Source organism: Stenella coeruleoalba, assembly GCF_951394435.1.
Source record: "Stenella coeruleoalba genome assembly, chromosome: 12".
NCBI classification, from domain to species: Eukaryota; Metazoa; Chordata; class Mammalia; order Artiodactyla; family Delphinidae; genus Stenella; species Stenella coeruleoalba.
Window position 1 is genome coordinate 50,833,990 of NC_137158.1, and position 21,013 is coordinate 50,855,002.

Here is a 21,013-nt window from a genome sequence, read left to right on the forward strand (position 1 = left end):
AGGGCAAAAAAAAAAAAAGGCGGGGGGGACTAAAAGACCATGGGAAACAATTAGGTTTATTTCTTAAAATTTTTTGCTGCTCATCTCTCTATAAATTTGCCTTCCTTTTCCATTTTTATTACTCTTATTTTCCATTTTCCTTAATTTATCATCCATTAGTTCTGCAGTGGGATAACACAGAAGTACAGCAAGATAAATGTCTATCTTTTTTCCCACTTGCCTTCTTCCATGACAATGGGAAAAACACCTTACTCATCAATCATCCCAAAGGACACTGCTGATTCAGATATTAGCAGCCACAGGGGTCTTCCAGATCAACACTAAATACTAAAAAGGAAGGGCAGAGGAAAACTTCAGAGAAGCTAGAGGGGCTTCACTAAACAAGACTTAGATTTCATGGACACTGTTAAGACTAATCTGAGTTCCAGTATTACTACCATCAATAACTACATGTGTGAACACAAGCAGATCATTTATAACCAGCCCGGATCTCCAATTTCTCTTCAGCAAAATTAAGGAAAGTCTAGTTGCCTTCTTACAAGATAACTGAGAATCTAAATGTTCAAAAAATGTCTTGAATGGTGTAAATCAACATTAAACTACTGTACTAAATTATATGGTTGTAAGTTACTGATGTCCAGGGAACAACATCTTCTATTAAAACGAACAGTATATTAAAAGGAAGATCAGATTGTTTTAAAATTTATGAATATAAAAAAATGACATCTAGTCCTAGGTATATTATCACAACAGTAAAAAGCTATGTCTACATGGTCTCAAGAATCTGAATGAGAAAGAAAAATCTCTCTCAGTCACTTGAATATTTTCAAAAATGGAAAGAAAAAAAAAAAGGGAAACTCAAATGGTTAACTAGTACACAAGGAGAAATTGAAACTCACCAGCAGATCAAAACACAATTTATGTAAACTAAAAGCCTGAAAACCTTCTATATTTGCTATAATCTGAATGTCTATCTCCTCTCAAAATTCCTATGTTGAAATCCTAAGCCCTGGAAGTAATGGTAGGAAGTGGAGCCTTTGGGAGGCTATTAGGTTGTGAAGGTAGAGAGTGCTCACGAATGGAATTAGTGCTCTTATAAATAAAAAAGATCCCCAAGAGACCCTAGCCCCTTCTGCTAGGCTACAATAAGAAGTCTGAACATCAAGAAACAATAGCTTCCAGAGATAAAGGAAACACTTTTAAAAGCATATCTATGATCCTAAGAAGCCCTGACATCTAGGGATATTTACTGTAACAGCAAAATGATGAATATACCTCAAAGATCTCTGTCTGATAAAGGGCTAAATTTATAGTAAATTTTATTTAATGGTACCAATAACAAAACCCCTCTACAAATATATTTATTTCTTCCAAAATGTGAACCCCAAACTCCCAATGACACATACACTTAGACCCAAAAGGTTTTTCTCCTGGAATTCCACCGAGTTTTAGTATAGCCAGATGTTTGATACCACATTTATAAAACATCTAGATGATTAACTGAGTTTTTCAATTTCATCCAGTTGTTTCAGCCTGTAAAATACTCACAGATACCAACATCAACTCTCTAAAGCTTTCCTGAAAAAATATCGTTAAATATTACAATGCTATATGGTTTTTTAATTGAGGTTTAATAATCTCTTCACACAAAGAAAACAGAATAATGTTCTTAATGGCTTTTACAGAAAGGAAAGTTCCTTTTGCCTGTGGCAGATGGTAATTCGCACCTCTAATTCTTTTGCGTATTGGCTGAACATAAATGTCACACATTCATTGATGGCACCTGTTCTTTGAAGAAGTTGTAGTCCTTTGGGAGTGGCAGCAAAATTTAGTAAATCGTCTAACAAATTCTCTTCGCAAGCCATACTGAAACAGGTAAAAAGAAAGGTACGAACGTCTTTATTGTACTCAAAACTGAAAACAACAACAAAAAAAAACAGCTTAATACTACTAACAATTAAATTTATAGAGTACACATTGGCTACAAAGTACTCAAATGTTTAAAAATAAGATAAACATCATGGTTTCCTTGATAGTGAGTTGTTTTTCTTATTTCTTCTATCCAATAATTTTCCTTCACTAAATGAATCAAGTATTAACTGAACATGTCAGCATTTTCATTACACCTAGATTCTCTCAACCAGGTCTTAATTTCATTCTGTTTTCCTATTATAATTCTGCTGTGCCTGGATTCCCCAAGCCCCAACTCTCCATTATTTCTATACTTTCATTATGGAGTATCTGTCTTCTGACTTTCTAAAGCATATCAGGCATTTTATCTTTATTGTCATTGGTTCTTAGTCTTACTTTTGGAGAATAACATTTTTTCTCAAAATAATTCTAAAAGGCCAGTAACATTCTCCAGAGAAAAAGAAAGGACAAAGAAAACAACCTGAAACATTCAGAAGACACACAGTAAATAGGTGAGTCAGAGCTAGCAATTTGGAAACACAGGAGAGGATATCAGCACTTCATCTGAAGTATCAGATGTAAGAGAAAATTTTCTACCCACCCTACTGGATATTCCTACTTGCCTAGAAAAAAAAAACTGGATATTAAAATAGGTCAAAATCAAATGTTTATATGCACAGTGAAACAGAGCATGGAAAAGTGTGCCCTTTTTTGCCCAAGGAAGTTTCAGAAGTATGTTTTGAAACTGGTAAGAGATTTGAAATCCAGAACTTTTCTGATCAGAAAAGGAACAATCAGTACATGCCGACACATATCGATCAGTGATCACACAGCAATGGCCAAAGATATAACTATGTTCAAACACAAAATAAATATCCCTTGGACCAAGAAGTAGGACTAGTTCTGAGGCAAATGCAAGCAATGGAAACCAAATTTGGCTCCAATAGGATATAAAGGACTCAAAGAGTTGCATATGAGATGTATGACCAGCAGTAAGCTCACTGCTTAAGATTCATGACGGGGTAAGACTACTAAAAATAATATATGTTTAATTAAAATATATAATTTATATACATAAATATATAAACAAAATACTTATATATGTATAAAACTGACTAAAATTGGGGCTTTTGACAAGCCATAAGCCTAGGGAGACTTGAAGATACAGAGAAAGCTTCATTTCTAGAAATGAGCAGATAATCAATTCATCTTCTAACTTTTAACAGTATATGCAGTATCCTCATCGTCACCGACAGGAGCCTCAAAATGCCAATACAATGTTTATTTAAAACATAGGGGTAAAAGAAAAAAACATAAAACTGCTGGACAGGGAAGAATGAATATAGAAATAGAAAGTGGGGGAAATGAGGGAGGGCAGAAGGGAGGAAAGTAGTGAAGGAAAAAAAGACTCATTTTTAAATGCACTTGAAATCAAATTTCAAAAGACATCTAAAGCTAAGAGCCAGCAGAATCAACATTTGTTAAATGAATCCATTCCAGCTGAAATAATTTAGAAATAATGACTAGCTTTATTTATGATACTCAAAGGAAATTTTTTAATCTTCCATTAAAACTGAAGCAAAAAGCAGAAATGAAAAACAGGTAGATATTTTTTTTAAAAAACCCATTGGAAATCTTGGAAGTATTTGTTTAAAAACCCACTTAAAAAGCAAATGGGGGGACTTCCCTGGTAGTGCAGTGGATAAGAATCCGCCTGCCAATGCAGGGGACACGGGTTTGAGCCCTAGTCCAGGAAGATCTCACATGCCGCAGAGCAACTAAGCCCATGCACCACAACTACTGAGCCTGTGCTCTAGAGCCTGCGAGCCACAACTACTGAAGCCTGCACACCTGGAGCCCATGCTCCACAACAAGAGAAGCCACCGCAATGAGAAGCCCATGCACCCCAACGAAGAGGAGCCCCCACTCGCCGCAATGAGAAAGCCCGTGTGCAGCAACGAAGACCCAACACAGCCAAAAACAAATTAATTAATTAAAAAAAGCAAATGGGAAAACTCTCAGCCACAAAGAATTATTGAATTGAATGGTAGCTAGATAAGAAATAAATGTTTGAGAAAACAGATGAGACAGAACATACTAAAAGTTTTCAAATACATCTAGTAAAAGCTTCAAGAGAATTGAAGAAATATTTGAAAAATACTAAGAATTTTCTAGATTTGAAGAAAGATGCCACTCCAGTCTATCAATCAAAAGAACATTCAAAGTACCAAGCAGGAGTTAATCAACTATACTCCAAAATAAAATAAAAATTTAAAAAAAAAGTACCAAGCTGGATAAACTTAAATCACACAGAAATAGCAAACATCCCCAAAAAGAAATCAAAAGCTATGAGAGAGAAAAGATATGACCTATAAAATAAAAGTGATTATACTAACAGGCTTATCAGTTACTACTTATTCTAGAAGACAGTGGAGTAAAGCCTCAAATAATAATAAGAAATGATTCTCTATCAAAACTTTGATACCCAGATAAACTACCATTTAGAGGAGAGAGAATGTGAGCCCTCAAAAGCTGTGGACAGGGTGGGGGTGGTTTGTGTGGGCTGGAAGGAGAATAGCTACTATCAGACACAGAAAGATAAGGACAGTTTACTACCCTCAAACCCTTAAGAACAATTAAAGGATAACTATATTTAGAAACTTATTAGGGAAAAAAGTGAGCTTATCAGAAAGAACGGCCTACAAGTTTCAACAAATGGCCTAAAATAATAAACATGTCAAAAAATTTAATATCTGTGTGAAGAAATAAATCAGGTGATTAAAAAATATAAAACCAAAATTCTGGATAACTATAACAAGACAGTCATGGAGTATTTAGAGGAGCAGCAACTGGTCAAAGTATGCTAAACTCCATAATGCTTTTCAAAACATGATATAAATACCCAATTACTTCTTACTTTCTTAGAAAAATATATGGTTAAATATGTATATTGAGAATTTAGGAACAACCACTTAAAAAAAGAAACAGAACAGTGACTTATAAAGTCAAAACCAAGGGAAAAACAGGATAAAATTTATTGATCTAAGATAAGGCAATAAAGGGAGAAAAGCAAAGAAAATAGAATAAAAATAGTACAAAATAAGAAAAATAAGCCCCAAATATTAGCATTGCAAAAATGTAAAAAACTTCAATTCATCTAGTAAAAAATAGAGATTATCAGACTGGATAAAAATTCAAAATTTACTGCTCTGAATGATAGGAAATAAAGATATGAAAAATATACTTTGTGTTAACAGGCTGACCCAACCTCCATCTAAACTCCTTTTTTATCAACTCCCATCCAGCAAGAAGTGGCCATACAGCAAATCCAGTAAGATGTTCACAAAAATGTTAATGAGAAGAGATTTCTTTCCTAAATAAAAGACAAAGCATCATGAAAAGAAGCCATTTGTCTCTACCTTTTTCCTCTTCAAAAGCGCAAACTTGAGGGCAAAAACCCCCCCAAAAAAACATTAATAATGAAAAACAAGAGGAGGCTGGGTCTCAAACCACATCAGTAAGTCAATGCCTGGATAGTATTCCATGAGACTTCTTGCTTTATGAGAAAAAGAAAGTCTTACTGAGCTATCTGCAATCAGACACATTCTTAACTCATGTACTCTGCAAATACTAACTAAAGCCAAGTACATTTAGCAATATTAGTAACATACAGGATAAAACTTAAGGCAAAGCAGTAATGAAATACTATATAATTAAAAAGTTCCCAAGAAACAGTGAATTATGTTCCTGATAGCATAAAATATAAGTATGTAAAACAAAACCCCAGAATTACAAAAGAAATGGACAAATCAACTTTTATAGTGAATGATTATACATATGCAGAAAAAACAAAATATTGGTGGAAATATTAAAAACTTAGAATATCTCTACTTCCAATAAAAAACATAAAATAGTCTTTTCAAGCAAGGACAGATTTTTGTTTTGATTGACCCTGTACTACAACACAAAATCTCAACCAACCTAAAAGGATACATATTATACAATCTATATTTTCTGAAAAGAACAGAAATGAATTAGAAGTCAACAGTAAAATATAGTAGTAAAAAACAAACAAACTATGTTTGGAAACTTAAATGTATTCCAAATATTTCATGGATTTAAAGAGTAAAATCAAGATACAAATTTCCCAATATTTATAAGAGCTTAATAATGAAAGTACTACATATCAAAATGTATTAAAGTTAGAATGGCTGATGTAGATTCCTTCTTTTAATATCCATTCTCAATCCCCTTTCACTTGTTTTCCTGTACTACTAAAGTGAGGGAAGGAGAGAAGATAGAGAGGGAAAGAGAACATTAGCAAAATCAAAAACTGGTCTTTGCATAAACTAATGAAAATAAATTGGTGGGGGGGGGGGCAGCAAAAAATACTAAGTATCAAAAAATGAGAAGTAACTACAGGTAAAGAATTTTTTTTAACATCACAAGAATACTTTGTACAAATTAACACCAAAAAAGTAAATATTGATTAAAAAAATACGTTTTTTAGAAAATATAGCAAAAGTCACTCAAGCAGAGATAAAAACCTTGAATGAACTATTAGCCATTAAAGAAATTATTTTTAAAAAGTCTACCCTGACTCCCCCCAAGTAAAAACACAGGTGAAAAACTTACAGGTTGTGTCATATAATTCTGAGAAAGTTAATATACTTTAGCTTATTGTTTCTCCTATTAACCTAGCATTTAATTCTCCCTTCAAATTATAGTGAAGATACTCAATGTTTCAAAACAGAAGGAAGATCTAAGCTACTGAATTTGTTTATCATCCTTGGAGAACCCTTCCCCCAGGACAATAGGCAACAATCACACTGCTTTATTAGCTTATGAGAACTCCATTTTTTGAATGGTTAGATGTTATAGAGTGTATAGTACAGACACTCTCATGGCAATTAAGCTTTAGGTGTTTATTTCTTTGGGATCATAGGCTGTTTTTGCAGATCAAAGATTCCCCCGTTACTTCAACATCTAGTTTTACCAAAGGTCCCTTGGTAATTGGTTGGGGCAGGTTGGGCATCATTGGTTTTTTTGTGATTACATTCTTCTCTACCATCACCCTAAGGATGGCCCCTAAGTAATTTGCAGTCACTGCAATCACCAATATCAAACTAGCCTCGTAGAAATTTCATCTGGGGTTGCATTTCAAAGTCTAGATTTAAGACATACCCTATGATGACTACAAAGCAGCTTCTATCTTCTCTATAGTATTGTAAGCACCAATAAATGAAAGGATGGAGAGGAAATCTCCAACATATACTGTCAGAAAGTAAGGTCAAAATGCCTAACATTAGCCTGTCAGAGCCTCAAAAATATAGATTATAACAACTTACTCTTCATTTTACCCTACTCAGTAAGACTAAGATCTCAGTCTTACCATCACTGTCCTTATTTAGAAACTAGTGCCTGGTGGTAGGAGAAATGTTATTCATTCACTAATTCAACCAAGCTATCAAGCACCTGCTACATGCTGGAGACAAGCTAGTCTAGTTAACTGGCCAAAATGATTTTGTTCTCAAGTTTTACCAAACTACAATGGAACAAATAATGCCCATCTCATACCAACTTTTCAATCAATGCAGAAGATATTCAACAACTCCATGAGATCATTTGATTTTGATGACAAAAATGAAAACAGTTCTATTTTAGCAAAAACTATTAAACCTTTGTTTCTAAGACAGTAATATCAGATACTGAAGGAACCTCCTTTTCCTCTAGCATCAAGTTTACACATGGAGCACATTCCCCAGTTTAACACTGCTTGCCTCTCTCCACCTAATCACTCACTCCTCCCCACTGAAGAAGGGACTTAGGAAATTTGTAGGATGACCTAAGCATGATTGGCTAGGCAATGCCTGTCCACCACTTCTTTGTGACCCAGCTACCTGTAGGAAGCACACAGTCTGCTTGGTTCTACTACATGGTTAAGTTTGATCTTTGTAAGCTCTGCCTCTGGGGGTGATGGAAGCCTATCCACTGCTGATAGTGAAAGAAGGGTAAATCTGTCTAATTCTTCCGATCTTGGGAAGCCTATGTTATTCAGTGTTTTGATTTCCTTGACTTCTTTATCTCTATTAATTGGTTTACAACACAGAAGAGAAGGAGTGACATATAATTTATTAGTTACCTCAGACTCTAACATCAGAATCTAAAAATATTACTGACAGTAAAACGTGTTAAATACATTGATTATGTTCTCTCTCACTGCTAGTCTGTTGACCACACTATCTCTTCCACCTGAAATAATGTTCTCCCCTTTTTAGACAGTTAATATCCATGTATCCATTTTAACTTAGTTTAATAACTGCTTCTTGGGGAAAGATTTCCCCAAGTTAGCTCCCAAAGGACCCTGATGACCCCCTATCATAAATTTAGCATGCTACATTGACGCACTGTATTAACTTATTTGTATCTTACACTACACAATAAGTTCTCTAAGGTATATAGGTATACTCAGAACTCAGCAAAGTACTCGGTCCAATAAATGGCTGAATGAATGAGTAGAAAATGAATGCACGAATGAAAATGATAAATCATAGATCGAAGAAAACAGGCCTAGAAATTACCTGAAAAATGAATTGCAGCAACATTGTTACTCACCCCCTCACGCAAAGAAAAAGATGGCAGTTGATTTAAGTTTCACAACTATATCAGAAAAAAAAACTATAACTGATTTTTAGAAAATTAACTATTTGTTAATCATTAAGGAAATGTAAAAGGCTTTGTTTGATTTTTTTGTTTTTGAGTTAAACTATGCCTACCTAAAGAAAAATGGTGACTTTTTAAATTTCTCTTAACTAAACATCACTTAAAGTTCTAATTATCTTTGTAGATTATGCCAACACTCAATTAAAAAGAGACTCCAGGAATACATCACCAGATCTTAATTTAAAATATATATAAATATTCCCCATTAATCTGACTCCATATCCTACTGATATTTGTGAAAACAACATGGAAACATCTAAATTAAAAAATTACTACAAATACTGATTTAAATAATTCTCCAATGCCAAAATCTAAAATGTACCCCACATTTTGGAAAGTTATAGTTTAAATGTAAATGGACTTCACTGGCATTTGAAAACATTCTACTTCTACTGAATTTCCAATTTTAGTATTTGGTAATTCTCCAAGTTTTCTGGAAACACTACAACATGTCACATTTCCTAACCCAAAATGTAAATACAGGTTGAAGTATAATAAATATTGCTATTTTTTCTTCTTTTAAAAGGTACAAGTATATATGATTGCTAAGGTTCCTCCTAGGTGTACTTTTCCTTGAACCTATATTATATATATATATACATCTAGCTTCCTATAAAATGTTTTTGCCACAGTATTCTATTACATTTCTCATTTTGAAATTATTTCAGCAAATGTGAAAAAACAGATTTACTTACATGTTCTGGGATTCCTGGCTTTTCGAAGAAACAGAATCAGAACCCTGTACTGGAGTAGGAATTCTTTCTGATAGCAAACTTGTCTAAAATATAACAAATTTACATTTTTTTTTTTACTGATAGTGTTATTCATAAGTTCTCATGCAACATTTTTATATTTAACTCAATGTAATTAAAAATTAAATTACCTGCAAATTTTAAGTTATTTAATTCTTAACTATAATGTAAAGTATTTCATAAATGAAGCATATAAATGGGGTGGGGGGAAGATACTGACATATACTATATGTCATATATACTATATTTGACTGTTGCTACATTATGATCTCCAGTATATGCAACAAAAACCCAGGTATCTGTAAAAATTGCTCAGAAATAACTTCCAAAGGGTCAGTGTATGCAGAGACAATTTATTCAAAGGCTCTCTTTTCAGAAGAAAAGACTTTGTAGTGCCCAGTTAGGTCGTAGAGCTTTGTGCTACGGGGAGAGGATGTACTGAAGTCATGTTGTGCCAAATAAGAAAGCATTATGTCCCCTGGACTACTGTGGTGCTAAAGTCGTCATATTTGCTCCAGTAAAATATTTTAACTGTAGTATGATATTACAATAGTGACCGTATTTGAAATAAAGATTTGAAGAGAAGAAAAAAAGTTTGAAAATACTTACCTTCTTCCATGCCTTTGCTATAGATTCATGCAAACTATAAGGAATTAAAACCTGCAAGCCTTCACATGTACCATATATTTGACGACACACAGAAGTAAAAGCTCCTTTAACCGCAGGAAACATTTCCGATCCAGGAAAAATAGAAATATCTTCATCAAGAACTTTTTTCGAAAACTGGGCAATTATATGAGCACCTGTAGGACTAAAAGATGATACCTAAAAGCAATGTACTTCAAGTGACCTAATCTGACTGAACTGCTTTTCTCTGCATGGGTATATCACTAACTTGACTGGTAGTTAAGTTCACTTATTTCCATTTGTTTGAATTTTTTTTTAATTCTACTTTTTAACTTTAACATTTAGTATATGAAACAGATACATGATTCCTAAGTTTAACCTAGGTACAATCAAGGAATAAATCCCAGATGTCTCATACCGATACCTCCCGATCCATATACTTCTTCCCCTCCTCTAAAACTATTACTTTTTAGCTTATTCTTTTATCAGTCCCTTTTGAAAAAGCAAATATAATTGTATTTATTCATATTCCATCCTACTATACAAAAGGTAGCATTCTATAAACATTCTTCTGTTTTGTTTTTTACTTCATATATTCTGATAATTCTATAGCAGTACATAAAAAATTCCTCATCCCCTTTTTACAGCTGCTAAGTACTCCTTTGTATAAACATAATTTAATCAACTAGCCTCTTATTGTTGGACATCTGAGATATATCCAGGTTTTCGCTAATAAAGTTAGAAACTCTTCACCACTGCACAATGAGGATTCAGAAGAAGTTCTAACGTTTTATGCTTTATCTGTTTAACTTCAATGTGAGGGAGACACTTTAAAAAAAAATCTAGAAATCATAAGGATAATGATTGGGAAAAACGACTACATACAATTAAAGGATGTCTACATAGCAGAAAAAAACTTAAATAGAGAAGTGCTGGACAATAAAAAGAAACCTTAGAACTCATAACAAAGGGTTAGTCTTCATAATTTTAAAAGAATTGTTATATATGGATAAGAAAAAGACTTCCAGGTTAACTATGTCAGATTGAACACATACATTCACATCTGCTCCCTGCTGAAATATTAAAATGTAAAAGTAAACAAAATTTTCAGAAGGCTCTTGCAGCCGTCAAGGACAAGGAGAAAAAAAAGGATATGATAGTAACAAAGTTTGGAACCTAGAATAAAAGAATAATTCAGAGCCTAGAAAAACTGAATGATCAGCCACAGTGTAGAAAATGGAATCAACATGATCTCATAGAACCTCTCAAAAAACTCAAATTGGTGGCACCAAAAATCTCTATAATTGGGGGTAGAAGTGGGACTTAAAATAGAGATGCCTGAAACTCAGTTTAAGAAGGAATTTGACCTCCAGATTCTTTTCACGTTCCAGGTAGTCACCCCTGTACCTCTTGGAAGTTAGGCAGAGATTAAAACTGATAGCAAGCAGCACAGGATTTAATCAAGTTTTATATACTAAAGCTTGAGACCCATCACCTTTTGCATTCAGTGGTCTTCTCTCACTAGGCTTATACTCTCTTCAGGCAGCTAACTGTAAGAGCCTTCTTCATGGACTCTGACCAGAACAAAGACAAGACTAAAGATACTTACATTAAAGGTTCCTCAAACAATACCATGGCAAGGTTCCACTTCAGCAAAGGCCACAAGTGACAAGTCACACTTCCCTGCATAAGTTTCAAGCATCTTTTTACTAACTTTAATATACTTGAAGAAACCTGATTTAAAAAGTCAGAGACCAAGATAACAAATACAAAAGTCTATTTGAACAGAAAAATACAATGACAAATGAAAACTTCATTACCTTCACAGAGGTAAGAAGAACTTACACTCATGAAACAAGAATAGGATGCTAGTAAGAACACTCTTGGACATAAAATCATAGCAATATTTTTTTTGATCCATCTCCTAAAGGAAATAAAAGCAAAAATTAACAAGTGGGACCTAATTAAACTAAACAGCTTTTTGCATAGCAAAGGAAACCATCAATAAAATGAAAGACAGCCTATTGAATGGGAGAAGATATTTGTAAATGATATGACCAATAAGGGGTTAATATCCAACATATATAAACAGCTTATACAACTCAACATCAAAAACAAACCAAACCCAGATTCAAAAATGGGCAGAACTGAATAGACATATTTTCCAAAGAAAAAATGCAGATGGCCAATAGACACATGAAAAGATGTTCAACACTGCTAAATCAACAGGGAAATGCAAATCAAAACCACAATGAGATTTCACCTCACACCTGTAAGAATGGCTATCATCAGAAAGAACACAAATAACAAATGTTAGGATGTAGAGGTGAGGATGTAGAGAAAAGGGAACACTGCTGGTGGGAAATGTAAATTGGTGCAACCACTGTAGAAAACCATACAGAGTTTCTCAAAAAAATTAAATATAAAACTACTATATAACCCAGCAATTCCACTCCTGAGTATATATCCAAAAGAAACAAAAACACTAATTTGAAAAGGTATATGCACCCCAGTGTTCATAGGAGCATTATTTACAATGGAAGCAACCTAAGTGTCCATCAACAGATGAATGGATAAAGATGTGGTGTGTGTGTGTATACATACACACACACACACATATATATATACACACACACACACACAAACACACAGTGGAATACTACTCAGTCATAAAAACAAATGAACTTCTGCCATCTGCATCAATATCCATGGACTTGGAGGGCATTAGTCTAAGTGAAATAAGTGAGACAGAGAGACAAATATTGTATGATATCACTTATATGTGGAATCTAAAAAATACAACTAGTGAATATAACAAAAAAGCAGCAGACTCACAGATAAGAGAACAAACTAGTGGTTACCAGTGGGGAGGGGGAGGGGCAATGTAGGGGTGGAAGAGTGGGAGGTACAAACAACTACTGGGTGTAAGACAGGCTCAAGGATGTATTATACAACATGGGGAATACAGCCAAGATTTTGTAATAACTGTAAATGTAAAGTAACCTTTAAAACTCACATAAAATAAAAAAACAAATTAAAATAGGGCAGTAGAGTAAGAATGTACTCTTAAAAAAGAAGTAGAAATAAAAATTTCAGTAGAAGTGCTTAAAATAAAGCAAGCTGAGGCAATTTGCTAGAAAGTAAAAAAAAAAAAAAAAAAAAAATGCATAGAACAGATAGGGAAGTCTAAATCCCAATGAGAGTTTAAGAGAAAACAAAAGATCATTGCCCCAACTTTTGGCGCCCAGCAACCACAAATTCACTTTGTTGCTATGAATTTGTCTATTTTTCACATATCATATGAATAAAGTCATATTATGTAAAAACAAAGACACAAAAAAGAAATGAAATCCAACTATTTTTTTTAAACTGAAAGACATAAATCTTCAGATTAAAAAAGTCCATCAAATAGGTTAAGAATAGAACTTCATCAAGAAACATCATAAAATTTCAGAATACTAACAGGCAACAGAAGACTGAAAAGCTTCCAGAGGAGGTGGGGAAAAAGTCATCCTAGTGATGATAAAGGTCATTACAAGGATAAAAGCTATGCACCAGACCAAGCCAGGAATTAGTCTGAATAAAGTAGATCAGAAGGCTAAAAAAGTCTTTGATAAAAATTGATAGAATTTGTCTAGCATTTGAATACTGAGAGAAGATATAATTAGTTAGGAAAGTTAAGTACACTGAAAATTAATGCCAACAAAAGAAATAAAAGTAACTCCAAAGAAAACAAGTTGTGAAAGTAATGATATGGCTGGGCTGTGAAGGTTGCTCATGGTAGGGTAGATACAGTATGATTCCAACCAAGACTATTGGCTCAACTATATTGCACTGATAGAGGGAAGGGAGAGACTAAGTGTTGTACATGCAGGTGGGCTGGGGGAGATAAGGAGAGAGAGATATAAATCATTGTAATAAGTCAATGAATAATACGTTAAACTAAAATCTAAAAGTATTATAAGTGCATTATTTAATGATCTAGATGTAAGCTCTAAAGGAAACATCTAAAGCAGCCAAAAGTAGCTGCCTCTGGAGAACAAGAAAGGAACTTTTTATAATAAGCTTTGTATGTTCACTGTGTGTATACGTAACTCAGAGTTGGTGAAAAAAAATCAAACTAAAAAAGTGGGCTGAAGCTATGAAAATGAATCATTCCTATATACCAACAATGAAAGGTCAGAAAGAGAAATTAAGGAAACAATACCATTTACCACTGCAAAAAAAAGATAAAATACCTAGGAATAAACCTACCTAAGGAGGCAAAAGACCTGCATGCAGAAAAATATAAGATACTGATGAAAGAAATCAAAGACAAAACAAATAGATGGAGAGATATACCATGTTCTTGGATTGGAAGAATCAATATTGTGAAAATGACTCTACTACCCATAGCAATCTACGGATTCAGTGCAATCCCTATCAAATTACCAATGGCATTTTTCACAGAACTCGAAAAAAAAATTTTACAATTTGTATGGAAACACAAAAGACCTCGAATAGCAAAAGCAATCTTGAGAAAAAATAAAAAAGGAGCTGGAGGAATCAGCTCCCTGACTTCAGACTCTACTACAAAGCTACAGTAATCGAGACAACATGGTACTGACACAAAAACAGAAATACAGATCAATGGAACAGGATAGAAAGCCCAGAGATAAAACCACACACCAATGGTCACCTAATCTATGACAAAGAAGGCCAGAATATACAATGGAGAAAAGACAGCCTCTTCAATAATTGGTGCTGGGAAAACTGGACAGCTACATGTAAAAGAATGAAATTAGAACACTTCCTAACACCATACACAAAAATAAACTCAAAATGGATTAAAGACCTAAATGTAAGGCCAGACACTATCAAACTCTTAGAGGAAAACATAGGCAGAACACTCCTTGACATAAAAAAACCACAGCAAGATCTTTTTTGACCCACCTCCTAGAGTAACAGAAATAAAAACAAAAATAAACAAATGGAACTTAAAAGCTTTTGCACAGCAAAGGAAATCATATACAAGATGAAAAGACAACCTTCAGAATGGGAGAAAATATTTGCAAACGAAGCAATGGACAAAGGATTAATCTCCAAAATATACAAACAGCTCATGCAGCTCAATACCAAAAGAAACAAACAACCCAATCCAAAAATGGGCAGAAGACCTAAATAGACATTTCTCCAAAGAAGACATACAGATGGCCAACCACATGAAAAACTGCTCAACATCACTAATTATTAGAGGAATGCAAATCAAAACTACAATGAGATATCATCTCACACCAGTCAGAATGGCCATCATCACAAAATCTACAAACAATAAATGCTGGAAAGGGTGTGGAGAAAAGGGAACCCTCTTTCACTGTTGGTGGGAATGTAAATTGATACAAACCACTATGGAGAACAGTATGGAGGTTCCTTAAAAAAACTAAAATAGAACTACCATGTGACCCGGAAATCCCACTACTGGGCATATACCCAGAGAAAACCATAATTCAAAAAGACACATGCACCCCAATGTTCACTGCAGCACTATTTACAATAGGCAGGGCGTAGAAACAACCTAAATGTCCATCAACAGAGGAATGGATAAAGAAGATTCGGTACACACATACAATGGAATATTACTCCGCCATAAAAAGGAACGAAATTGGGTCATTTGTAGAGATGTGGATGGAGAGTGAAGTCAGTCAGAAAGAGAAAAACAAATATCGTACATTAACACATATATGTGGAATCTGAAAAAATTGGTATAGACGATCTTATTTACAAAGCATAAATAGAGACAAAGACGTAGAGAACAAATGTATGGATACCAATGGTGAAAGGGGCAAGTGGGATGAATTGGGAGAGTGGGATTAACATATACACACTACTGATACTATGTATAAAATAGATAACTAATGAGAACCCACTGCATAGCACAGGGAACTCTACTCAGTGCTCTGTGGTGACCTAAACGGGAAGAAAATCCAAGACAGGGGATATATATATACATATAGCTGATTCACTTTGCTGTACAGTAGAAACTAACACAACATTGTAAAGCAACTATACTCCAATAAAATTTTTAAAAATAAAAAGTAAACTGAAAAAAAAAAAGAAATGGAAATAGCCAAAAACCATATCTCCATAGGAGCAATGAGATGCTCAAACACAAGAGTTGGACAATATGAATCAAAACAAGGTCTTTCATCCATTAGCTTGCCAAAATATAGTCAAACTGATTATGTAGTCTTGACAAGAATATGGAAAGAAGGGTACTCTTCATGCTTCTCACACACTGCCAGCAAGAAGGTAAAATCCTACAACATTGGAAAATCATCTGGTAGTACCCATGAAATATAAAATATACATGCTGCTCTGACCCAGCAATACCATTTTTAGGGCAGTCTACTTTGAAATTTAAAAAAGCCTAGTATATAAGGTACTTCATAAAGAATACAAATTTTTCGTGTATTACTAATTGACCTAATAGATAAGTTTTTTCAGAATAATGATTGCAAACAAGTATTTGATGATTATACCTATGGAATAGTGAAATGACAACAAAGTTATAAGGGATAGGAAGGAGGAGCTGCGAGTATTCTTATAAGGTTCTTGCACTACCTGTTAAGTGGTATAGTGTTATTTGAAAGAAGATTTAAAACCAGTAGTTACAGCTAATTCAGCTGTAAATATGTATTACAAATGTAAGGGCAACCACTAAAAAGAAAGAAAAAGAAAAGTATAATTGATATGCTAGGAAAGAAGAAGACTGAATCATAAAATGCTCAGCTCAATTAAAGCCAAAGAAGGTATACGCAGGTGTCCATACACATCTGCCTCCCATTGCTCATGAGAGCCCAGTAAAATAAGAATACAGTTGTATAAAAGGGAAAACCCCTGAACAATGGCAAGAATGGGAAGAGAAAGAGGTTTTAAAGACTTCTGGGAGAAAGCAGACAGGGAGGGAGCAGCTCCAGATTACAGAGGCAGAGGAACCCACAGTATAAAAACCCTGCCTGGAATGCAGAAGTGGAGAGCCCATGATGGAGCTCTGAGCTCAGAGTCAGCAAATGCAGTGGGGCCCAAAGTGGGGAGGAGTCTGATCTGCCCCTGCCCCACACTCACCTCAGAAGCATGAGCAGCTTTTATACCAAGGCAGAATTCTGAACAAATGTTTAGGGAAAGTGAAGGCTTCTCCAGAGAGAGAAGTGAGCTCCTAAGATAAAAGTCTTCTTAATTCTGGCATCTGAAATGTCCTCAATATAATAGAAAATTCCCAGCAACGCCCTTATTCTCTCAGAGAAAATTTGCCAATCAACCCACCACACTGGTCCACACAGAGCTGCTGATCAAAATCCTGTTCAGGAAAGGTCTAGCTGGAAACTCCCCAACTTATAAAAACTAAGCGGCAGAGCCCTTGTCTACATCCATTTTGTCTTAAAGAACCAATAACATGAAAAGCTGAACCCAAAGAAGAGAACTCAAGCAATAGAAAAGAACAGCTAACTACTGGGCTGAGAGTGATTTGGGAAGAATATCACAGCAAATAAGAATAGAAGATCAGGAAAACGGATTACTCATGGAAGATTAGACCACATGCTTATCTCAGCACCCTCCCCGCCGAGCCCCAGAAAAACAGGGACCAAGAAATAAAGAGATATAAACCCACAATGGAAAAGAGAAGAACAATAGCTAAAAGATGTCAGCAGTGACTTAGAGGTGAAAGCGGCAGTGAGACATGTGGTAACTGAGGAGCAGCCCAGGAAGAAGCAGACCTGCAGAACTGAGCAGAAGCAAGGCACAGCCCAAGCCCAGAGGTCTCAGGCACCAAGCACAGCCCAGGGCAGGATGCAGGTGGGGCTGAACACAGGAGTAGTAGTCTACGGTCTCCCAACCCATAGCCCCAATTCCCCATCCTGCCAAAAGACTAAAGGTTTATTCTCTAGAGTGGTGAATACCATAGCCATTAACCACATTTAATTTTTTTTTAATTTAAAAGCAAGTAAAGGTTACAACTCAGTTCTGTCACACTAGTCATATGTTAAGTGCTCAACAGCCATAAGTGTCTAGTGGTAACGTTACTAGACAGTTCAGATCTAGAACATACCATCATCACATAAAGCTCTACCGGACGAAGCTGCTCTGAAGAAGGTAAGCCTAAGAGGCTCAGAGCTGGAAGCCAGGCATAGCTGAGGAGAGCCATGAGGTGCCCAACTAGACAGGGAGTTCGAGAGGGGCTGAAGTCAGCATTCTGGACCAGAAGGGCCCCTCCCCAACTAAACTACAGGATCTGGGAAGCCAGGCATGGAAAACCTGGCCCATTTGACAAGCTTAAAACATATCAAACCAAGTATTAGAAAGTAAAAATCACTATCAAAATAAATCCAAGAACATCTCCTACGTAACGAAAAAGATCAAAAAGGCAGGACTATGAGGGAAAAGCTAAGGGACCCAGAGGATCACACCTGGATATTCAACATCCAATTCACAGGAGCACCAAAAAGAGAAAACAGAAGCAGAGAAAGTGATCAAACTCACAACAGAAGCAAAGTCCCCTGTGCCAAAGAATGCAAGTCCTCTCCCTAACATTGTCCAGCTAATGCCTGAGAAAAGGAAAAAAGGCCCAGCGTAAGTCATACCCTCAAGAAACATCAGGTCCTGGAAAGTTTCAGAGGTAAAAAAGCCTCCTGGGGACTTCCCTGGTGGCGCAGTGGTTAAGAATCCACCTGCCAATGCAGGGGACACGGGTTCAAGCCCTGGTCCGGGAAGATCCCACATGCCGCGGAGCAACTAAGCCCATGCACCACAACTACTGAGCCTGCGCTCTAGAGCCCGCGAGCCACAACTACTGAAGCCCATGCACCTAGAAGCCTGTGCTCCACAACGAAACAAGCTATCGCAATGAGAAGCCCGCGCACCGCAACGAAGAGCAGCCCCCGCTCACCGCAACTTGAGAAAGCCCATGCAGCAACGAAGACCCAACGCAGCCAAAAATAAATAAATAAATAAAGTTCATCACTTTACTCCTTTGTAGTGGATACTATAAAAAAATTTTTTTAAAAAAAGGCTCCTGAGAAAGAAACTCAGCCATGGAACTTGGCAATAGTGGATGCAGGAGGCAATGTAACAATGTTTCCAGTCTCCCCACCTAGCCAAGCTATCAACCAACTATGAAGATGTATTTATTCTGTTCAAAGGTAGGAGTTCAGAAAGCTTACCTTCTACAAAACGTATTAAGTACTTGAACACAAGGCACAAGCCCACTTTTTATAAGGCACATGTGCACACACTAAAAGCTAACTAACCCTTACTGCCTCACATGTAGTAACTGGCTTAAAGTGTTGACAGCCCTGTGAGTCAGGTAGTGCTGATTATCCCTAATTCACAGGTGAGGAATGACTGAGCGGTGGAGCTAGGATGTGAACCCAAGTAGTCTGAACCAGGGCTCGTGTGACTAACCCTCGCTCAGTGCTGCCTCTCAATTTAGTTACTAATGCTCCGTTCCTCCTTCCCAAGTTCACTCTCCGGAGTATGTGTTACTTTTGTATAGCAGAGAAAAGAAATTTTTCATTAGTGCAAAATAGGTCAAAAAGAAAAAAAAAGAAAAAAACTACTTCTCTTATACTAAATCAAAGTTATCAAAGCCAAGCCTCAAAGTCTCCATCTATATAATGAAGATGACCACAGAGGCCCCCCCCTTAGCCACTGTGAGGATTAAACGGTGACCCAACAAAAGACCTTGGTCTTGTGTGACTATTATCAGAAAAACAGTATGTTCCCAGATGTAAACAGATTAAAACACACGATGGAAAAAAAAAAAAAAACAGATGGCAGAAAAAGTGCGGAACACACACAAAAAAGGAAGAATAAAGGCAAAACAGAAAACAGTAACAAATACGGTAGATATTAATCCAATCATATCAAATCACTCTAAATGACAAGAATCAATTAAAAGAAAGACTGTCAGACTAGATAAAAAAACAAGACTCAGTTATGTGGTATCTATAGAAGTGCATTTTAAATATAATGACAAAGATAGATTAAAAGTAAAGGGATGAAGGGGCTTCCCTGGTGGCACAGTGGTTGAGAGTCCGCCTGCCGATGCAGGGGGCACAGGTTCGTGCCCCAGTCCGGGAAGATCCCACATGCCACGGAGCGGCTGGGCCCATGAGCCATGGCCGCTGAGCCTGCGCATCCGGAGCCTGTGCTCCGCAATGGGAGAGGCCACAACAGTGAGAGGCCCACGTACCGCCAAAAAAAAAAAAAGTAAAAGGATGAAGAAAGACATATGCTGACAATCAAGAGAAAGCTGGAGTAGCTATATTAATTTCAGACTTCACAGCAAGGAAAATTATGCAAAGGGCACATTACATAATAAAGGGGGTCAATTTTCCAAAAGGACATAACAATCCTTAATGTGTATGCACCCAATAGTATCAAAATACATGAAGCAGAAACTAACAGAAATGCAAGGAGAAAAAGATGAATTCACTGATATAGTCTGAAATTTCAACACCCCTCTGTCAGTAATTGACAGATCCAGCATGAAGCTAGTAAGCACAGAGCTGAACACCACCAACTACCAACAGTACATAACTGGTATGTATAGAATACTTCAATAGCAGAATATACATTTTTCTCAAGCTCACATAAGACATAACATTCACTAAGAGACCACATTCTGGGTCATAAAACACATGTTAACAAATTAAAAATATAAATCATACAAAATATACTCTCTGACCCATAAATAACTCATAGGTCAAAGAAGTCTCCAGAGATGTTTAAAAATATTTTGAACTAATGAAAAGGAAAACACAACTCAATTGTCAGATGCAGCAAAAGCAGTGCTTAGAGGGAAATTTATATCATTGAATGTACATATTAGAAAGAAAACCTAAAATTCAATAATCTAAGCTTTCACCATGGAAAATGAAACTAAATCCAAAAGGAAGAAGACAATAAAAACTACAACAGAAATCAGTCAAATTAAAAACAGGAAATGAACAGAGAGGGGGAAA

General features: G+C 35.7%; 1 protein-coding gene across 4 annotated transcripts in view; it reads right to left on the bottom strand.

The window, feature by feature from the left end:
* Positions 1 to 21,013, bottom strand: part of TBC1D32 (TBC1 domain family member 32) — a 182,397-nt gene that overhangs the window by 104,056 nt on the left and 57,328 nt on the right. For all 4 annotated transcript variants that reach the window (XM_079939019.1, XM_079939017.1, XM_079939018.1 and 1 more), the window contains 3 exons: positions 9,996 to 10,197; positions 9,330 to 9,412; positions 1,728 to 1,866 (listed from right to left, as the gene is read on the bottom strand). In XM_079939019.1, the coding sequence (XP_079795145.1) occupies positions 1,728 to 1,866; positions 9,330 to 9,412; positions 9,996 to 10,197 (424 nt within the window). The remainder of the gene's footprint in view (positions 1 to 1,727; positions 1,867 to 9,329; positions 9,413 to 9,995; positions 10,198 to 21,013) is intronic.